The sequence below is a fragment of the Budorcas taxicolor genome, chromosome 12 (assembly GCF_023091745.1).
Source record: "Budorcas taxicolor isolate Tak-1 chromosome 12, Takin1.1, whole genome shotgun sequence".
NCBI lineage: Eukaryota > Metazoa > Chordata > Mammalia > Artiodactyla > Bovidae > Budorcas > Budorcas taxicolor.
In genome coordinates, this window is record NC_068921.1 from 50,333,382 (window position 1) to 50,355,248 (window position 21,867).

A 21,867-nucleotide genomic window follows, 5' to 3' on the forward strand; every position below is an offset into this window, starting at 1 on the left:
CAAAATTCACAATTTTTTTACATTTTAAAAGCATCAAAATTTTATCTCCATGTGCCAATGCTTGCTAAAATTTACTATAAAATTTCTGAGATGCTAGGAGGAAAAGAAAGATTAGGGCTTAACCCTAAAGATGAGAACACAAAGCAAACAAACTCCTTTTACAACTTTTATGCAATTTTGACTGAATATATGAAAAAAACAAAAATCAGTCAGGGAGCAAACATCTCACCAATGGGCCTTCCCCGATATGAACATGTGTCCTCTGCTTGGCTTCGCATAGCTGCCTCAGATGTAAAATCACAAGTTCATTCTCCTCCTGGTCATTGACTGCCTTCATTTTCTGTTGAAGACAGACCAACAACAGTACATTATGGGAAGACAACATCCACTGTTTTATTCTCATTTAATTTTATCTGTCTGGTAGACAAACATAAATAAAGCTAAGCACTTAGCTGCTCTTAGGAACAAAAGGGGCTTCTAGTAACTATCAGAGAATATAGTGGGATACCTATCTTTCATTTCAGATAGAGAAATGGAAAAAGAAACTCAAAAATCAGGATCCAGTTCTCATTCTTTATATCTTATTTGTGAGGACTATAAATCATGTTACCTGAACACGTTCAAAGATGTCAGCTTGCTCGTTATCTGTCAAGGATGAGAGGTGCCTCTGTATTACCAGCTTGGCTCTTGGTGGGTAGAGACCTAAGGGAAATGATGGGGATTCATGTTAAACAGGTTCTAGCCAAAGAGATATATATGTTAATCACTCAGTTGTGTCTGATTCTTTGCGACCCCATGGACTGTAGCTTACCAGGCTGCTCTGTCCATAGGATTTTCCTGGCAAGAATACTGGAATGGGTTGCCATTTCCTTCTCCCGGGGATCTTCCCAACCCAGGGACTGACCCAGGGAATTAGAAAGAAGAAAAAATTCTAGGAACTTCTCAGCTCTGCATTTCTTTGTGCAATATACAACAAAATGCTGGGAAAATCTGTGATCATGTCCAGAAACACTAACCCTGGGAACTGAACCCTGAACTGGCAGGCAGATTCTTCACCACTCATAAATATGTGTAAATATGTGTGTGTGTGTGTGTGTGTGTGTGTGTGTGTGTGTGTGTAAAATGCACTGCAGCTTGTCCCTTCACCAGCAGGCTCTGAAGTTAAACCTTCTCAAGGAGTTGTGTTCCTGCCTACAAAAAACCTTGGAACACTGCAATGAAATAATTAAATGGAAAATCTCCTCACCAAAAACAATGACCCCTATGAGTGATCTTGAAGTCAGACTTATTAACAAAAAATGTCTCAGTTCAGTTCAGTTCAGTCGCTCAGTCATGTCCGACTCTTGAGACCCCATGAACCCCAGAACGCCAGGCCTCCCTGTCCATCACCAACTCCCTGAGTTCACTCAAACTCACGTCCATCGAGTCGGTGATGCCATCCAGCCATCTCATCCTCTGTTGTCCCCTTCTCCTCCTGCCCCCAATCCCTCCCAGCATCAGGGTCTTTTCCAATGAGTCAACTCTTCGCATGAGGTGGCTAAAGTATTGGAGTTTCAGCTTTAGCATCAGTCCTTCCAATGAACACCCAGGACTGATCTCCTTTAGGATGGACCGGTTGGATCTCCCTGCAGTCCAAGGGACTCACAAGAGTCTTTTCCAACACCACAGTTCTAAAGTATCAATTCTTCTGCACTCAGCTTTCTTCACAGTCCAACTCTCACATCCATACATGACCACTGGAAAAACCATAGCCTTGACTAGATGGACCTTTGTTGGCAGAGTAATTTCTCTGCTTTTTAATATGCTGTCTAGGTTGGTCATAACTTTTCTTCCAAGGAGTAAGCATCTTTTAATTTCATGGCTGCAATTACCATCTGCAGTGATTTTGGAGCCCAGAAAAATAAAATCTGACACTGTTTCCACTGTTTCCCCATCTATTTGCCATGACAAATAGCTGCCATGGTTAGCTGTTGACAGCTAACCAGACACCACTGAAAGTACTAACAAACTTAGCCATCCTAGAAACTCTTAGGATACTATTAGCCTTAGCCAAAATCTCTAAGCTTAAAACTGGACATTCAAAAAAGAAAAAATAACCACTAATATTAAAAAGCAGAGCTGGAGCTTATTAGGTAGGAAGCTCTCCCCTTTATGCAGGTCTTGGTAATGAAACTTCAAGGACATCATTAGTACTTAGGGACATTTTTTAGTGTTACAATTTTCCCAATAAAATGTTTATATTCTTATATCATGTTATTCATATATCCATTGCACTTCTACACATAATTTAGATTAAATCCTAAAGCAAACATCTTTTCCATAAAAACATTTTGTTTTAATTTTTTTAAAAGGGGAAGTGAAATTCATATTAATAATGATTTGCCTGATCATCCATTTTTAAGAAACAGATCTACACAGTTAGGGGTCACTTATAATATTGCTACTGTACTGTGATTAGAAAGAGGATATCCAGCTATTCATATTTAATGACTCTTAAAGGTAGACTGCACTTTAAAATCCCTAGGAGAGATTTACCACAAAATATGCATCGTTTTAAAAAAAAAAACTAGAATTCCTATCATGGTGTGTAGAACATGTATAGGGCCACCACTGGACCTGTTTTAAACCACTGTGTGGTATATAATGAGAACCGGAAAGAAGAAAAGCTTCTAGAAACTTCTCAGCTCTACATTTCTTTGTGCAATATACAACAAAATGCTGTGAAAATCTGTGATCATGTTCAGTTCAGGTCAGTTCAGTCACTCAGTCGTGTCTGACTCTTTGTGAGCCCATGAACTGCAGCATGCCAGGCCTCCCTGTCCATCACCAATAGAATGTATTATTAATATTTAAATTTTAAAATATTTCCATGCAAATCTTGAAATTATTTGTTCTAGTTCTGTGAAAAATATCGCTGGTAGCTTGATAGGGATTGCATTGAATTTGTAGATTGCTTTGGGTAGTATACTCATTTTCACTATATTGATTCTTCCGATCCGTGAACATGGCATATTTCTCCATCTATTAGTGTCCTCTTTGATTTCTTTCATCAGTGTTTTATAGTTTTCTATATATGGGTCTTTAGTTTCTTTAGGAAGATATATTCCTAAGTATTTTATTCTTTTCGTTGCAATGGTGAATGGATTGTTTCCTTAATTTCTTTTTCTACTTTCTCATTATTAGTGTATAGGAATGCAAGGGATTTCTGTGTGTTGATTTTATATCCTGCAACTTTACTATATTCATTGATTAGCTCTAGTAATTTTCTGGTGGAGTCTTCAGGGTTTTCTATGTAGAGGATCATGTCATCTGCAAACAATGAGAGTTTTACTTCTTTTTTTCCAATTTGGATTCCTTTTATTTCTTTTTCTGCTCTGATTGCTGTGGCCAAAACTCCCAGAACTATGTTGAATAGTAGCAGTGACAGTGGGCACCCTTGTCTTGTTCCTGACTTTAGGGGAAATGCTTTCAATTTTTCACCATTGAGGATAATGTTTGCTGTGGGTTTGTCATATATAGCTTTTATTATGTTGAGGTATGTTCCTTCTATTCCTGCTTTCTGGAGAGTTTTTATCATAAATGGATGTTGAATTTTGTCAAAGGCCTTCTCTGCACCTATTGAGTTAATCATATGGCTTTTATTTTTCAATTTGTTAATGTGGTGAATTACATTGATTGATTTGCGGATATTAAATAAATCTGATTGGTGAAAAATGGTGTCTCAGTATTATTTTGATATAATTATCTCTTATTTTATATCAAGCTCTACATCTTTTTTATATTTTTAAAAGCCCCTTGCCCATTTGGGTTGTTTTTTTTTTTTTTTAATATTTTGTTGTTTATTTCTGAGAGCTCTTTACTTTTTTGATCAATTAAAAGCTTAGTCTGTGACATGAGTTGCAAATATTTTGCCCAGTTTGGTTTTTAAGTTTTTTTCTATTTTGGTCTTTTGATATTGCTAAGGGTTTTTGCTTTGTTTTGTAGAAATTTTAAAAACTTTATTGTTCTATTGTTCAGAAACACTAAAATTCATTTTGATGGTGTGATGTCACACACTACCACAGCTTATTTGCTGGCAAAGTCTCCTCAGGCAGTATATTAAGAAACTGATTCACATGAGTGGGGTTTTTTTGTTTGTTTGTTTTATGTTGGTTATTATTCTAGTATGTTATTAGCATGTGTAGGAGGATAAAAGATTAAAAAGGAGAAAAGTAAACAGGGTATTTACTTGAAGTATGTAACTAAATCTATAGCCCAGGAAGTTTCCTCAGTCTTTTATTTCAATGGAAAAATTGCAAACAGCTGTATATTATTTATTTTCAAACTATGCATGCCCCCTACACTGCCTTGAATTTGATTTGGCTTCCAATTTGGAATCACTGATTAGTGAATTAACCAGTCCTGAGAGGTAAGTATATTATTTAGCCCTCACACAAGTTATTGTAGGAAAACAAGATTGAGGATAACTGTTCCATCTCTACAATGCTCAGCATCACTTTGGTTTCACGTGCTGAGGATGGGTCCTAGAGATGGTGCCCTCAGACACTGCTTCCTGGATTCACTCTGGTCCACCAACATGACTATGCTACTCTTCCTGGTCCATCCTTAACATAGGCATAGATGATGTTGGCATATGTATCTACTCCTTTTCTTTCTTTTTTAGTACAAAAAGAACTCCATATTAATGCAGCCAAATGTATTGACAGGACTCTATAATTCTGAGTAAGCTACATGAAATACTAATATCTAGATACTCCTAAATACTTATATATACTCCTATCTTTTTCACTTTCTACTCATATTAATTTGTGTTGAATCTGAATACAGTCCTTTTTCCCGCTTTATACTTTGTACATAACACAAGTTCAGAATCCACAGTTATCCTGCCCCGATGAAAAAAGCCTTTGGGGAAACACACTGATGCCATGGCTTCAGGACAGTGTGATCCTGAAAATCCTTGCTTTCTGATATTCTTCCAGAAAGAAGCATCAAGTTGCTATGGAATCAGATCGAATAAGTTCAAATCCTGATTCTGCCCCTCCTAAGTAGTAAGGATGTGATAGTTATTACCCACTATGCATTTCAGTGCCTGTTCCTTATGAGTAAAATGAGGATTAAAAACAGCACCTATCTTGTGGGATTTCTATATGGACGAAGTGGTCCAAGATATGGAAACCACAATAGTGCTGAGACACAGTAAGACACAGTAAGACACAGTAAGAATATCTGTCTTACTGTTATTCCTTTCATTTTTACTATCAGAGCACTGCCCTATCTTATGTTCTCTTAGCCTAATGTCAAAGACAAGGGTAAAAAATTGTATCAGAAGGTGTTAGCCAAGGCCTTAGGAAAAGAATCTGTGTGAATCTTTCTCAGTCAAAATGAACCCTTCCTTTGCTCCTTTCAGATACACACATACCTTGAAGTTTGGGGACCTTAAATTCCAGTCCATTCAAGATCTTGGGATGGCCCTACTAATTCTGGATGTATAGTTTGCATTCTCTTTCTTTACAAAGGTCTCTAAAACTAAAATTTTTAAAGGAGCTTTTTTTAAATATGATTTGCATAATTTCCTACTGGTGGTTTTATCTTTTTCTTACAGATAATAACAGTCCTCACAAATACCGAACAGCAATCTGCTATCTCCTCATTTGTTGCTCATCATTTAACTTCCAAGTAAGCACTTGTTGTTTTGTAAAAATGTTAAGATTTTATGAAATCAAATCTGTCAATGTCTTCTTTTGGTAGTTTCTGCATTTCTGTGTCTTAATAAAGGCTTTCTTGTTTAGGGACTAAATAATATTTTTATTTTAATGATTTTAGTATTTTGCTTGTTTACATTGAAGACTTTGATCCCTCTAGAATATATTTTCAGTAGATACATAGAAGGAATCTTTGTCTCTTTGGATGGCAAACTGATCCAACACCATCCCTTGAATCACTCAGACTTTTCTCCCCAGACTTATATTCCCTTTACCATACACCAAAAACTGTTCCATTTTTTGTAAAGGTTATATATATGTTTGAAAACAAGGCATGTTCTATAAAATATTATAAATTTTTAAATTTGACTATTACATTTAAATAGTCCTTATTCACACAGGTGAGTGGAAATTCAAAAAATGTTGCCATGTGCCTATGATTTTCCTGCCTACTTAACAGATACCACAATTTACACTTATTATGGCTCATACATTCTCTGCTTTATTCTATAGCTCAACCTCTCCCCATCAACATTAACATCTATCATACTGAATTACATTTACTTGCTCCCAAGCCTGCCTTCCCTTCAGATTATAAACTTCCTGAAGGCACAGTCTGCATCTCAGTCATCTCTGCATCCCCAGTGCTGAGCACACTACCCAGAACATGATTTTGGGTAGGCCAAAAAGTTTGTTTGGGTTTTTCCATAAGCAGATTTAGAAAAACTTGCATTGACCAAAAACTTTTTGGCCAATCCAACAGATACTTAACAAGTGTCTATTAAATTGTGTGTCCTCTCAGGTGCAGTAGCTTTCAACCTTTTTTATTAGGGGATAAGGAGAAGAAAGGAAAACTGAGTTAGAATCACCTCTTCCTCATGCCCCTCTCACTCTTCAAAACCCATTTTTTTTTTTCAACTTGCTTTATGACATCATGTCTATTATCTGGGTGATTTTCAAATGTCCCTCAAAAGTTAGGAAACTTTCATTCCTGTTCTAAACCTTTAGGGAAAAAAAAAACACATCATCAAGTGAGAAGAGAAAAAAATCTATAATCAACATTCTGGGAGGGTTTGCCTCTCTTCATTCATTCAACAAATATTTGGTCAGTTCCCACTGTGCACACAGTAGAGTCTTAAGAACTGTGGGAAATGCAAGTTCCTCCCTGGAGTCTGCCTCTGGAAAAAAAAGTTAAAAAATAAAAAAAAGGAAAAAGAGCCAAGCACCTAGGAGAGACTGACTGCACAAATTTGACTGGATGTGAGAAATGATTCTTAGGGCTCTTGGTTCACCTCGAAACAAAGAAGCATTCAACAACAGTAGCAACTTTCTCACTTCCTCAACGCCAAAGCAAACTCCTGTCTGCCAAGGCCAACTTATACTATACCTTCGATCCTTTCACAGAGCTTATGCAAAGAGTGCATGGGGCAGGCCTCACACAGCTTAATCTGGGTCTTGGCACTCTGCAGGGCAGCAGCCGTGCTGAAAGCCTGTTTCAGAGTCAGCATTACCTCATCAACCTACAAGAAAAACAGAGGCCAGGTCTGCAAACGTTTGCCTTCAGGATAACATATTAAAAGCCCAATAGCAATGTGAGGCTTTGTTGATGCCTACTAAATCTTAATAATGTAATTTGATGATAGAGAGAAAACATTGTCTTGAAGTTAGACCTTCAATTAATTATATATAAAATTGGAAACTGGATGAAATAAGACTATTTTAATATGTATAGTACAACAATACTGACCTGTTACTTGAATGCTGTTTTTGAATCCCACGAGTACTAAGCTATCAGTTAAATGATAGTCAATCAGAACTTTGTTTTCTTTTTTAAAATTTTATAGAATTATAGTTGATTTAGTTTTGTTTCAGGTAGGCAGCAAAGTGATTCAGTTATATATATATATATATATATTCATTCTTCATCAGATTCTTTTCTCATATAGGTTATCACAGAATATTGAGTAGAGTTCCCTGTACTATACAGTAGGTCATTGTTGGTTATCTAAGGTCTTTGTTTAATTAAAGTAGTTTATCAGATAAAGATATCTTTGGAAGTTTTGCCTGCAATGCATAGGGAGCAACAAAATAAATCTAACATTCACTTGTGTTAATAGGTATCTTATTGACTTTATCCTTTTGGATCATTTTTAGTGCAACAACTGAACATGTGTTTAACCAAAGTTCTGGGAGAAACCAGCTCAATAAATAACATGGTAAGTGGGAGGGAGGTTCAAGAGGGAGAAAAGATATTTATCAGTTCAGTCGCTCAGTCGTGTTCGACTCTTTGAGACCGCATGAATTGCAGCACGCCAGGCCTCCCTGTCCATCACCAACTCCCGGAGTTTACTCAGACTCACGTCCATCGAGTTGGTGACGCCATCCAGCCATCTCATCCTCTGTCATCCCCTTCTCCTCCTGCCCCCAATCCCTCCCAGCATCAGAGTCTTTTCCAATGAGTCAAGTCTTTGCATGAGGTGGCCAAAGTACTGGAGTTTCAGCTTTAGCATCATTCCCTCCAAAGAAATCCCAGGGCTGATCTCCTTTAGAATGGACTAGTTGGATCTCCTTGCAGTCCAAGGCACTCTCAAGAGTCTTCTCCAACACCACAGGTCAAAAGCATCAATTCTTCGGTGCTCAGCCTTCTTCACAGTCCAACTCTCACATCCATACATGACCACTGGAAAAACCATAGCCTTGACTAGACGGACCTTTGTTGGCAAAGTAATGTCTCTGCTTTTCAATATGCTATCTAGGTTGGTCATAACTTTTCTTCCAAGGAGTAAGCAGCTAATTCATGTTGATGTATGGCAGAAACCAACACAATATTGTAAAGCAATCTTCCTCCAATTAAAAATAAATATACCTTTTAAAAATTAAAAAAAATAATAATCTTGGGGAAATTCTATGAAGGCTGCTGAAGTTTCTTTTCCTAGAGTTCTACTGAGATATAATCGACATACAGCACTGTATAAGTCTGAGATGTACAATATGATTTGACTTACATGCATCATGAAATAGTTATCACAATAAGTTTAGTGAACATCGTCATCTCACATAGATGCAAGATTAAATAAACAGATTTTTTTTTTGTCCTTGTGATGAGAACTCCTGTCTTTTATCTATGGCTTCTATTTATTAATATTAACATTTTGCTTCTGATTTGTGACACTAAGAACTTCTGACATCGTCCTGTCTAATAGCTGGGTCTCTCCACTAGGTCAAGAGCTTGAAAACTGCCAGCCTGTTTCTTCCTTGCTCTTCCAATGACTTAGTCAAGAAGTTGGACTCTAGCATTCTGATTTCCTGGTTGTTTCTTGGAGGTCAACCAACAGCTCATCCTCCAGGCATTGTTAAGCCAACTTCAGGCCACATTTCCTCCTCTGTGGCACAATCATCAGAGTAAAGTGTAGTTTTCGCACCCACTGTAAAACTGAGATCAAAGTCTAAAACCTGCATGGGGAGCTGTAAAGTACCAGGGCCTCATCCAAACTACCTCTGGTATTCAAAACCATTCACATGCTTTATAAACTATGCTTTGTTTTGTTCTGTTTTTATTGAGGTAACATTTGTTTACAACATTATTTAAGTTTCACGGTACAGCATTTAATTCAACTTCTGTATACACAGTGTGCTTAGCACCAAAGTCTCACTTCCATCTGTCACCATACAGTTGACCCCTTTACCATTCTGCTCTCTCCCACCCCTGGTCCCTCTGGTAACCACCAATCTGTTCTTTGAGTGTATGTGTTTGTTTTTGTTTTATTTTTTATACTCTGCATATGAGGGAAATCATACTTATTTCTCATAGCATAATACCTTCAAGGTCTAGGTCCAGTCATGTTGTCATTAATGGCAAGATTTCATGTTTTTATATGGCTGAATAATAATCCATTATATGTATATTATATATATATATATTCCCTGGTGGCTCAGATGGTAAAGAATCTACCTGCAGTGGAGGCGACCTGGGTTCAATCTCTGCATTGGGAAGATTCCCTGGAGAAGGAAATGGCAGTATTCTTGCCTGGGAAATCTCATGGAGAGAGGAGCCTAGCAGGCTACAGACCATGGGGTCACAAAGAGTCAGACATGACTGAGCAACTAAACACAGCACATACGTGTGTGTATATATATATACACACACATCACATCTTCTTTATCCATTCATCCATTGATGGACACTTCCACTGATACCATATCTTGGCTCTTGTAAATAATACCACAATGAACAGAGCAGTGCATATCTTTTCAAATTTGTGTTTTCAGTTTTTTCAGATAAATACCCAGAAATTGCTAGGCCACATGATAATTCTATTCTTAATTTTTTGAGGAATCTCCATATTGTTTTCCATAGTGGCAACACCAGTTTATATTTCTACCAAAACAAAAGGCCAACAGCCACATGAAAAGATGTTTAACATCACTAATTTTTAGGGAAATGCAAATCAAAACCACAATTGAGATATTACCTCACACACATATCAGAATAGCTATTACCCAAAAGATAAGAAATATTTAATAACAAGTATTGGAGAGGATGTTGAGGAAAAAGAACCCTCGTACACATAAGCCCTTTTTAAAAGGCCTTTTTCTCCCTTCCCTTATGGCCTGGTTTAAGAAAAAGTTATTACTTAAAGGAGTTACTTCACTGTTGCATCTGAGTGTATGAAGAACCTGGAATAAAAAGAAACTTTATCCACAAGTCCATTCTCTGTATCTCTATTTCTGCCCCGCAAATGGGTTCATCAGTACCATTTTCCTAGACTTCATATATATCCATTAATACAAAATACCTGTTTTTCTCTTATTTCACTCTGCAAAACAGGCTCTAGGTTTGTCCACCTCAGTTCAACTATCTCAGATTTGTTCCTTTTTATGACTGAGTAATAATCCACTGTATATATGTTGCACAACTTCTCTATCCATTCACCTGGACATAGTGGGGGAAGGAGAGGGTAGGACAAACTGAGAGAGTAGCACTGAAATCTAATGCCTGCATGCATGCTAAGTTGCTTCAGTCATGTCTGACTCTGTTTGACTCTACGGACTGTATGTAGCCTGCCAGGATCCTCTGTCCATGGGATTCTCTAGGCAAGAATACTGGAGTGGGTTGCCTTGCTCTCCTCCAGGGGAATCTGCCTGACCCAGGGATCAAACCCAAGCCTCTTACCTCCCGCGTTGGCAGGTAGGTTCTTTATCACTAGTGCCACCTGATATAATACCATGGATAAAATAGAAAGCTAGTGGGAAATTGCTCCATAACACAGGGAGCTCAGCCTGGTGCTCTGTGACAACCTAGAGGGGTGGGATGGGGGTGAGATTTAAGAGGGAGGGGATATATGTATATATATAGTTGATTTACATCATTGTGTGACAGAAATCAATAAAACATCGTAAAGCCATTATTTCTCCAATAAAAAATTTTAAAAGACACTTTATTCTTCTGATATTGCTTAAAGGACCAAGTAGCCAGTGATTAGTCAGCTATGTTTTACTAGAACTTTTTAAGAAGCTCATCAATAATTTTACATCATTCTATGTACAAAAAATGAAGTATTCATAATCTGCTCTTTTATACTACAATTTAAAAAAATAAAGATTTCTAATGCTTAAAAATAAAAGCACTACATGCTTTAGTGACGTTGCATTTTCATTTCATTTGCCTTGTTATGTATTGTATTCAAAAGCAATTTCAATGACTTACATAGATATTTACCATTGCTTTCTTGTTTCTCATTTATTTAGAAGGGGTTAGTCATCTGTTTAACTTTCAGGTAGACTTATTATTTAGTATTTAGTAATAATGTAAAAGGCCTCCAATGGAAATACTGAACTTTCATGATTTTTTAATCCATTTCTAGATGAAACGAGATCATTTCAATGGTGACTGAAATGTGGCTACTGATTTCTCCCAGCCATTAATATTACTAAAATTTTACTTGTAAAATTTTCAGTGTTTTACTTTGTTTTAATCTACCATTTTATAGATGGTTTATAAATTCTATGATGGTATCAGAGCAACTAAAAGTTAAATTAGTACTATGAAGTTAAATTCAGTTCAGTCGCTCAGTCGTGTCAAACTCTTTGAGAGCCCACGGACTGCAGTAGGTCACGTTTCCCTGTCCATCACCAACTCCCTGAGTTTGCTCAAACTCCGGGAAATTAAACTAGCACTGTGAATAACTTTATTGTTTTAGTTTAGATTCAGCAACAACAAAAAAATCCTAGGAAATGTTAAAAGTTTAACACTAAAGGAATGAGTAAAGAGAAATCAACCATATGGAACAAAAAGAAAGTATTCTTAGTGTGACCATCAGGGAATATTAAATTTCCAGAGAAAATTATGTGATGGAACAAAGAAAGCTAATTTATGATATTAAGGGGAAATTCCATAATGAAAATAGTGCTCATAAACATTTCCCTACCAAGCTTAAGTTCTGTATGGCATTTAAGAATGAGAATCACAGAATATATAAGGACTTCACAAGATTATCTAGCCTAATTCTCTGGGAAAATCTACACTCTTAACCCCACACAAAGCCTGGGTCTTGGTAATGTGGATTTTTTTTGGGGGGGGGGGTGTTGCTTTGTTTTACTAGTTTTACTTTCCCTGGATACTACTATGTGGATCTGTGGATCTGAGGAGTTCTACTTTTTCTGTCTACGAACAGTAGTCACTTCCATTTTTTTCATACCTTTTAAACCACTTTTGGAGAAAGCAGAAATTATATTTTCCAGAAATCTCAAATGTGGTTAAACAAGATTTAGCCACCTGTTTTGCGTTATTTTACAAAAGAAGGAAGAGAGGGAAGGAGGAAGCGAGGGAAGGAGGGAGGGAGGAGCACTGAGCATCTAAACTTCCTGAGTAACCCTCCAGGGCCCATCTGAACTCTACACAGTAAGTCCCCTATACAGGAACCCTTCAAGTTGGGAACTTTCAAAGACATGAACGTGCGTTCACATGTCAAATCACGTTAAGTTAGCACACATGCCTGGTGTACATTGTCACATGCGTCCATCCTCTACAAGTGGTTGTGCTTTTGTGTACTTTACTGCACAGTACTGTTGTGAGCAACAGGAGGAGCTTACGAATGAAGACCTGATAGAACTGGAGGCCCAGAAAAAAGACAAAGACGAAAGGAAGAAGAAGTCACTGAAGAACCAAAGAGATTCATGACACAGGAAATGGCAAGGATAGTTTCTTTATCTGAGCAGGCACTGTTAGTTTTTGAGACCCAGCACTCAAACATAGACCGGTACACAAAGATTGCAGCAGCCGTTCAGGATGCAATCTAGTGTTACTGTGTTATCTATGGTGAGAAAAAAAAGAGCTAATACCTGGACACCACTGGATTGTTTTTTCAAGAGGGTAGATGGAATTGAATCCAGCAAGGAAGCAGAACCTGTGCCATCAGCATAAGGCATGAGTGAAATTTGAGATTGCCCTCCATCTCCTATTGTTGATGACCCTTCAGCTCTACCATCTCCCACCTTCTCTCCCTCCTCCAGTCAGTAACTCTTCTTGCTTGTCCACTAGATGCCAGCCCCCATGTCCCAGTTGTTGTACTGTACTACTATACTTTTCAAGGTACTGCACTGTAAGATAAAAAGTGTTTTCTTTATTGTTTTTGTCTGTTTTTTACGTATTATTTGTGTGAAACGTATTAGAAACCTATCACAGTACAGTACTATATAGCTGATTGTGCTAGCTGGGTACATAGGTTAACTTTGCGGGACTTAGGAACAAATTGGACTTACAAACACATTCTCAAAATGAAACTCGTACGTGTGGGACTTATTGTACTATTTATCAATTCATAACAATCTCTACAAAGAAACAAGAGAAAAAGCTAGTTGCATATTCTCTGTGCTCAGAGTAGATAAGTCAGCATGTAGAGTTTTGCAATATTTTGTCTTTCACAACTACCAAGCCACATCAATCATAACACTGCTTAGACCTATATAATATTTGACTGTTCTATTCTATATGTCAGCTGCTGGAACCATCCTCCTTTATACAGGAAATTTATATTTAATTTTTCCTGTAGCTTGCAATTCTGATGCCTCACCATTCAGTGAAGATGGTTACTGATAAAAAAGAGTGAACAGGATTTCAAAGATTCCAGCATAGGCCCCTTCTTAAGAATAATGATGCCAGCACTAATAGTCTGATGCAACTTCAATGTAACATGAAGACATTCTCAGCCAGTCTTGGCTGTTGCCTGAGCCACAGAACTTCTCAAGATGGAAAACTGCAGCATGTTCCTAGACTTTCAGCTCTGACTCCCTGTTCTGAAAACTCATCCTGTGTACATGAGGGGAAAATAAAAATACTAAAAAATACAAACAAAACAAAACTTGTAAATGAGGTTAGAAATCAGAAGGTTTTACAGTTTTCCTCTTGGTGGAGGTTATCTAGTAATCAGAAATTTGTTGTTGTTCTTTTTGTTAGTCACTCAGTTGTGTCCAACTCTTTGCGACCCCATAGACTGTAGCCTAGGAGGCTCCTCTGTCCATGGAATTCTCTAGGCAAGAATACTGGAGTGTGTTGCCATGCCGTCCTCCAGGGGATCTTCCCAACCCAGGGATCAAACCTGGGTCTCCTGCATTGCAGGCAGATTCTTTACCATCTGAGCCACCAGGGAAGCCCTCATCAGAGATTAACCAGCACCTATAAAAAGATTACCTGAAGTTAAGAGTAACACACTCTATCACTGAAAAATACACTTACCAACCCCTGCTCTTCTAGAAACTACTGGGGGATACAACAGTAAGGACAGCCTAACCTTGTAGGATTCACCATCCAGTGGGGTGGAAAGATATGCGAACAAACACACAAGATAATGGATTTGCAGCAACTGTTAGAGATCTATGAACAAAGCACAGCAAGAGCACTGACAACAAAGCAAGGAAAGGGGTCAATTCCTGGTAAACGGTGTCAGAAAAGGGGTACTGGAGTTTATCTTTAAACAGAGTCCTAAAAAGTACACAGTAGAAAAGAAGGGGAAAGGAATTCAAGTCAGAGCTGAGCAAAGGAGGCCTGCTTCCCATCCAGTGAAGCAGGCGAGAAAAGAATGTGAAAATGGATACGGAAAGAACATACACAGTCTCCTTGTATAGTAGCGGGGTGGACCCTCAAGGCTGGCACAGTCGCATTCCCCACCCGATGGTATGAAAGCACTGAGCCCTGGCTCTGCCCTCCTCTCACAGGCAGACCCCTCACTCCACGTAGCCAATAGTTGGCTCAGAATTTCAGCAGCATTTCTGTGAGCTGCACCACCCACGTATCTCCTTGATCTTATGTGTCCTGTGCATGAACCATTTGTGGCTTCAGTAGCAAGCCAGATAAACGCAACCACACATCAGTTGTCACAGCAGCCTCTGGAGTCTGGCCTAGAGACAGCTGAGTGCAGAGGACAGCACGTGGGAGGACACAGCAGTGAGAGGGAGAGCTTTCAGGGGGACTGGAGAAGTGTGAGGTAGGCCCTTCTGCCATGCTAGACCATGTAGATTTTGTCTCTTAATAAGGAGGCATAAACTGGTCCTTAGTGAGAAAATTTTGTGAGAAAAAACTACAACGTAAGGTAGGATATAGACAGATGACAGATTAAACCAGTGGCAGGAAGACTAGTTAGGACACGAAGGCAATTGTCTTTCTAAAGAAGGCCCAGACTTAGATACCAGAGAGAGAGAAAAAGGAAAGCAAGATGGACATAAGGGACACTCTACCTTTGAGTTTACAGCAAGGGTCCCCAACTGTGGGACCACAGACGGATACCAGTCCATGGCCTGGTAGGAACTGGGCCTCACAGCAGCAGGTGGATGGTGGGCAAGTGAACGAAACTTCATCTGTATTTACAGCTGCTCCCCATCACTCGCATTACCGCCTGAGCTCTGCCTCCTGTCAGATCAGCGTGGCATTAGATTCTCACAGGAGCACAAACCCTACTGTGAACTACACATGAGGGATCTAGACTGCATGCTCCTTCCTTTTCTTTAGTTGGACGAAAATTGCTTTACAATGTTGTGTTGGTTTCTGCTATGCAACAATGAAAAACAGTCATAATTATACATATATCTCCCAGTTACAAAGTCCTTAAAGAATTATCCCAAAACCAATCCCAGCCCCCATCCATGAACAACTGTCTCCCATGAAACCAGTGCCTGGTGCCAAAAAGGTTGGGGACTGCTGGTTTGCAGGATTTTGTAAACAGGTGGATACAGATGGCTCAAAAGGATGCATTATGATTCCTAAATATGGAAGTTGTGTAAATGGAACAGTCAAAACATGACAGGTTTTGGAAGGGTAGGAGAGCAAGGCTCTGCAATGGAGGAAGAATCAGTCTTAGGAGGAGGGACTGAGGAAGGAAGGAAGAGGGGCAAGTGGGGCAGTGGATGGGGGGGGAAAGGGGCAAGATTACCCCACCTTCTCATTTCCTACCTAAGTCTTATTCAGTTGGCATTTTCCAGGATTGTGTCCTTGGCTCTCTTTCGCCTTCTCTCTTTTTCTTCCTCCTGCATACTCATCAACCCCCACACCTTCAATCATTCTTTACACAATAACTCCTTAATTTCTATCCCAAGCCCTAAACTAAACCTATATAATACAGTGGCCACTTGGCTATCAACATGTGGTTTTCATTGGTATGGCTAACTGCCTAAAGTGAGAACAAAACTTTAAAAGGATCCCTCTTGGGTAAAAACTGGTGAATGCTACATTCCCTAGTCAGAAAGTGTCTTAGCACCAATTCATCTCCATTTCTTCATTATTCCTCAACTCAGTGTCCACGCTGGGAACATGGAAGGCAAGAGTTACTAGAGAGGATTTAAAATGGATGACCAACAAGGTCCTATTGTATAGCACAGGGAACTCTGCTCAATGTTATATGGCAGCCTGGATGGGAGAGGAGTTTGGGAGAGCATGGATACACATATATGTATAGCTGGGTCCCTTCGCTGTTCGCCTGAAGCTATCACAACGTTGTTAATCAGCTATATCCCAATACAAAACAAAAAGTTTTACAAATGAGTTAGCAAAGAGGGATGGCAACATGCATTAAGGAGTTGCAGAGAAGGCAGCCTGGCTTACTTTGTTCTAAGTGGTGATATTTCCCTGGGGAAAATCGAGGGGGAAGATGTACATCTAATAAATGCTGTGCTCCCAAGAATGGTCATGTATACATCTGAAGATTTGTGCTAAAATGGTTAGGAGAGGTAACTCAAGTGGAAGAATACGTAAAAAAAAATTTAGGGGAAAATACTGACATATTTTTAGTCACTCAGAACCATTTCCAACTTCGTCTTACAGATTTCTTCGAACATTCTAACTGTTCCCATTAAAGAGGGAGTGAGAATGCCGGAGAGAAAAATTAGCTTCCAAATTTCAAAGAAAGAAAATCAAGGCTAAAAAAAGACCATAAAGAAAGTGTTTTTAAAATGAGGACAGGAGCTGATGAAATACAGAGAAAAAAACAAAATCGCTGTCTACCCTGTTGAAATAAGCATTATCTACTGTGAGATGTTAGAGCCACTGAGAGAATAAAAGGTCTTCTTTATCTTCTTACATGAGCAATGGAAAAAGTAACCACTCTGCTTCCATGATCAGGCTTTTCCTACCTTTTAAAAAAACAGCCAACTCATTGGAAAAGACTCTGATGCTGGGAAAGGCAAAAGGAGAAGAGGGTGGCAGAGGATGAGATGACTGGATGGCATCATCGATTCAATGGACATGAACTTGGGCAAACTCCGGGAGATGGTGAGGGACAGGGAGGCCTGGCATGCTGCAGTCAATAGGGTCTCAAAGAGTCGGACACGACTTAGCGACTGAACAACAAGAACCACCACCTTTGAAAAATACTCCCAGTAATATTTCTGGATTTGTTAAACTCAAGAAAATTATCTAGGCTGAAAAATTGCCAAGATAATCTGGCTTTGTTTTTCTTTTTTTTTTTTATTTTAATTTTTACTTTATTTTGCTTTACAATACTGTATTGGTTTTGCCATACATTGACATGAATCCGCCACGGGTGTACATGAGTTCCCAATCCTGAACCCCCCTCCCACCTCCCACCCCATATCATTTCTCTGGATCATCCCTGTGCACCAGCCCCAAGCATCCTATATCCTGTATCGAACATAGACTGGCGATTTGTTTCTTACATGATAGTATACATGTTTCAATGCTATTCTCCCAAATCATCCCACCCTCTCCCTCTCCCACAGAGTCCAAAAGTCCGTTCTATACATCTGTGTCTCTTTTGCTGTCTTGCATATAGGGTTATCATTACCATCTTTCTAAATTCCATATATATGTGGCTTTGTTTTTCAATTGTGGTTCTGCCTCAAAGAGCAGAAACTCATCTCCGATTGCCCTCCTCTTTTTTCCACTGATGGCCATTCTGTGAGGCTTGGGTCTGTCAGAGACAAGTCTCCCAGGAGTCACAGGTTTGGGGAGGAGCCTGTGGACAGCAGTCACCCCACTTACCAGAGATTCACTGGCACACTGGAACACATAGCAGATATACTGGCTCAGTCCAGGCTCCGAGGACTCCCGACAAATGAAGCCGAAGTGATCAACATGCTTTATACCCTAGAGAGGGAAGAAGTGGGGAGTTTATAAGATTATGTCCATTTAACCAACACTATGGAAACAGTTCTGTGCTTTCATACTTTCATGAATTTCTCCTTCACAGCACTGTGATAGGGGACATAATGTCAGAGCAAACTTATATGGCAGACTTTTGATACATAAAATAAAGGGTGAAACCAGCTCAGATTGCTTTGTTTCTGGCAAACACTCTGTAACTCGGGGCCACAGAAGGAAAAACAGGATGGCACGATCCATTGTCTCTTGTAATAAAACCACCATCCAGTGTTTGGCAGTACCAGAGTTTTCAATTTATTGGTCGTCACTGAGCAAGCAGTCTGATGATTCATCATAAACCCTGTTCTTATTTACTTGAGATTAAGAATCATAAAACTGACAATGCTCTACTGAAATGGCATGCAATTCCTTAAAGTATGCATTAGAAGTACTAGAACATTTATCTATTTATAGACATTCAAGGAGTCACAACTGTTAGAAGATGAATACATTAAAGAAATTACTGCAGATGTCAATGATTCAAATTCACAAATCTGTACTTTCTGAACACAGACTAAATAACCTCAGCTACACTTTATAAAAAATTCTGAATCATTTGAGAACTTCAATCAGCCTGAATACATACACACCAATTAGCAGCCAGTAGTACCTTGTGTCCTGGCGTGCTGCAGTCCGTGGGGTCGCAAAGAGTTGGACACGGCTGAGCAACTGAACTGAACTGAACTGAGCACCTTGGTACTTTAACAGAAAGCACGGTACTTTGAAAAGTCAGGAAAACCAAAAATTTAAAGTTGTCCTGCAATCACTTAAATTCCAGGGAAAAGGAAACAGGCTTTGGGGTCAGATTTGTGCTTCCACCTTGGCTCAAGCAATTTACTAGGTATAAGATATTGCGATGTGTTGATAAAAAGTATCTCGGAAGTTCCACTTCTCGTTATAAAATAGTAGTCACGGCACCTATTCCCCAAAATTTTTGAGATTCAGAACTAAGAAATATCTTAGTTCCTTGCATGTTTGATAAACAGTAACCACAATTCATATATTAATAAGCTTCACCTATCCAACGGATATGGAAAAAAGAAATCAACTCTATAAAAAGAAAAAGTTAATAGGAGGAATTAAGTTATACAGTCCATGAGGTGAAAGTAAATTCCATCTGATACAACTCATTCATGATTATAGAATTTCTTTGACTTGGGACTTCCCAGGAGATCCAGGTTAAGAATCTGTGCTTCTACTGAATGGGGCATGAGTTCAATCCCTGATTGGGGAACTAAGATCCCACATGCCTGCAAAGTGCGGCCAAATACAAATAAGTAAATAAAATAAAATGGAGAAATAGCATCATCTTAAAAAAAAAATCTTTGACTAACTTGGCATTAAATGGGAAAAATGCATAGTACCTCACCAGCTCACGAAGTTTTCAGGCAATGGCAATGTTCCAGTAAAGAAAACCACTCCCTTACTCCTCATGCTTGCCAAAAATCCAGTCCTACTGATTTTGAAGAAAGAAACATACGTAGAGGTACATGTGAGGAGCCTGATGGGCTACAGTTCATGGGGTCGCAAAGAGTCACATCATGTCGTGTGTTTAAAAGTATGCCTGTTCCCAAATGCAGCCACCCTCTATCAGTGCAATTCTGTGGAAAAGCAATAGGAGTTGGCCACACAGTGAGTGGCAGAGATTAACCTGACAATTATTCTGATCAAAGGCCTTTACACAAAACTTCCTCATATTTCAGTCAATTCTTTTTCTTAATTCTTAATGTCACTACAAAGCTTGCTTTTAAAAAAAAGAAAGGAAAAGGAAAAATCTTGTTTGAACTGCCAGTTTATATATTTGGTTTGGCTGCTTCTTTTTTCCTTCTTTTTCAATTTTTTTTTCCCTTAAATGTTCAATGAGCATTGCTAGTTTTCTTCCTGCAAGACTTGGGGTGGGGCTAGAGAGAGGCACAGCCTTTTCCAATGGCCACTCTTGCTCTGGGAAACAGGAAACACACAGCTTTCCACACAACTCTCTCCTCAACACTGGACATAAGGCCCAATACACAGAAATATTCATTCAACATTTATTGAACACCTAAGCATTAAGCTCTGTCTTAACACATCCTATTCTCTGATGCTCTACAGCATAAGACACCCACCCTCACAGACCTCATGATCATGCAAAGACCCCAAGGAAACATGTCGTTACAAGAATGCTTCAGTTCAGTTCAGTTCAGTCACTCAGTCGTGTCCGACTCTTTGCGACTCCATTAATCGCGGCACACCAGGCCTCCCTGTTCATCACCAACTCCCGGAGTTCACTCAGACTCACATCCATCAAGTCAGTGATGCCATCCAGCCATCTCATCCTTTGTCATCCCATTCTCCTCCTGCCCCCAATCCCAGCTTAGTAAATACCATTTTTCAGTTAAAGTGAATCATCTTTCTACCAAGTTTTTGGTCCCTTAAATAGGAATTTAGAAATTTTTAATATATTCACCGAGTCAGATGCTGCCTTTCTCAATTATTAGAGTAGAAAGCTTTTATCTTCAGAACATAATTTTAGGTTTCCGTATAACAGCACAAATATTAAAATAAAACGCTAGAAGTGAAACTACATTAGCTGAGTCTGAGGAGAGTAATTAACAAGATGTACAAAAGGTTGTCATTTTCCAACAGAAGAATATCTGAACATCCTACCTATGGCAGTGCTAACTCCAAAATTCAAAAAAAAATTTTTTTAATAAGCAGCCTTTCAACATTAAAACACAGGAAAGGGCCTTGGCAAGATCCAAGACCCTGAAGGTACATCTAAGGTACACCTATTAGGAAATAAGTTATTGCTTCTCTATTCCAGGGACCTCCTCAGAGGCATCCTTGCATTTTTAACTTTTCCATATTCAGATTTAGATATTCCCTCCATTCCAACCTCTTCAGAAAAATCTTCCTAGGTTTGCCATATAGTTAGGCAGCTCTAACTTTTGGATAGCTGTACTAACTTATTATATTACTATGGTACTTAGAATACTACTTTATGCCTGATACGACCTCAAGCACATATAATTGTATTGATTATTTTTAAAACTTTCATATACACAATATAAGAATTAACAACAAGTAAAAGGCCAACGATACATACACAAACCTTCTTTTCAAACTTTAACATTTACAACAACAAACTTGAAAGCACTAGTTCTCCTTTTATTACCTATTACGGTATAAAGAGCAAACATGACTCAGTGATGCCAAAACCCACTGCCCAATATTCTGAGGAAAACTGAGAAGATATTTCCAAAAGAACTCACCACCACAAAAACTCCACTCACCCCTTTGATGAACAGATGCTACGAGCAGACAGGGCTGATGACAGTGAGCGCAAAATATTATGATACTGAGAGACCTGGACCCAAACACATGAACACTCTGAAGATAAATCCACTTGGCAAAAACCACCACATTATTGTAAAGTAATTAGCTTCCAACTAAATAAATAAGTTTTCAAAAAATAAATAACATTTGAAGGGATTCAATCCCAGTTATTTTATGGTTAATTGAGAAACAAGCCTTAACTGG

General features: G+C 38.7%; 1 protein-coding gene across 1 annotated transcript in view; it reads right to left on the reverse strand.

Moving 5' to 3' along the window:
- Positions 1 to 21,867, reverse strand: part of TBC1D4 (TBC1 domain family member 4) — a 220,446-nt gene that overhangs the window by 63,664 nt on the left and 134,915 nt on the right. The window contains exons 4-7 of the mRNA XM_052650019.1: positions 18,190 to 18,294; positions 7,090 to 7,222; positions 611 to 702; positions 230 to 340 (exon numbers count right to left, since the gene is read on the reverse strand). Of these exons, the coding sequence (XP_052505979.1) occupies positions 230 to 340; positions 611 to 702; positions 7,090 to 7,222; positions 18,190 to 18,294 (441 nt within the window). The remainder of the gene's footprint in view (positions 1 to 229; positions 341 to 610; positions 703 to 7,089; positions 7,223 to 18,189; positions 18,295 to 21,867) is intronic.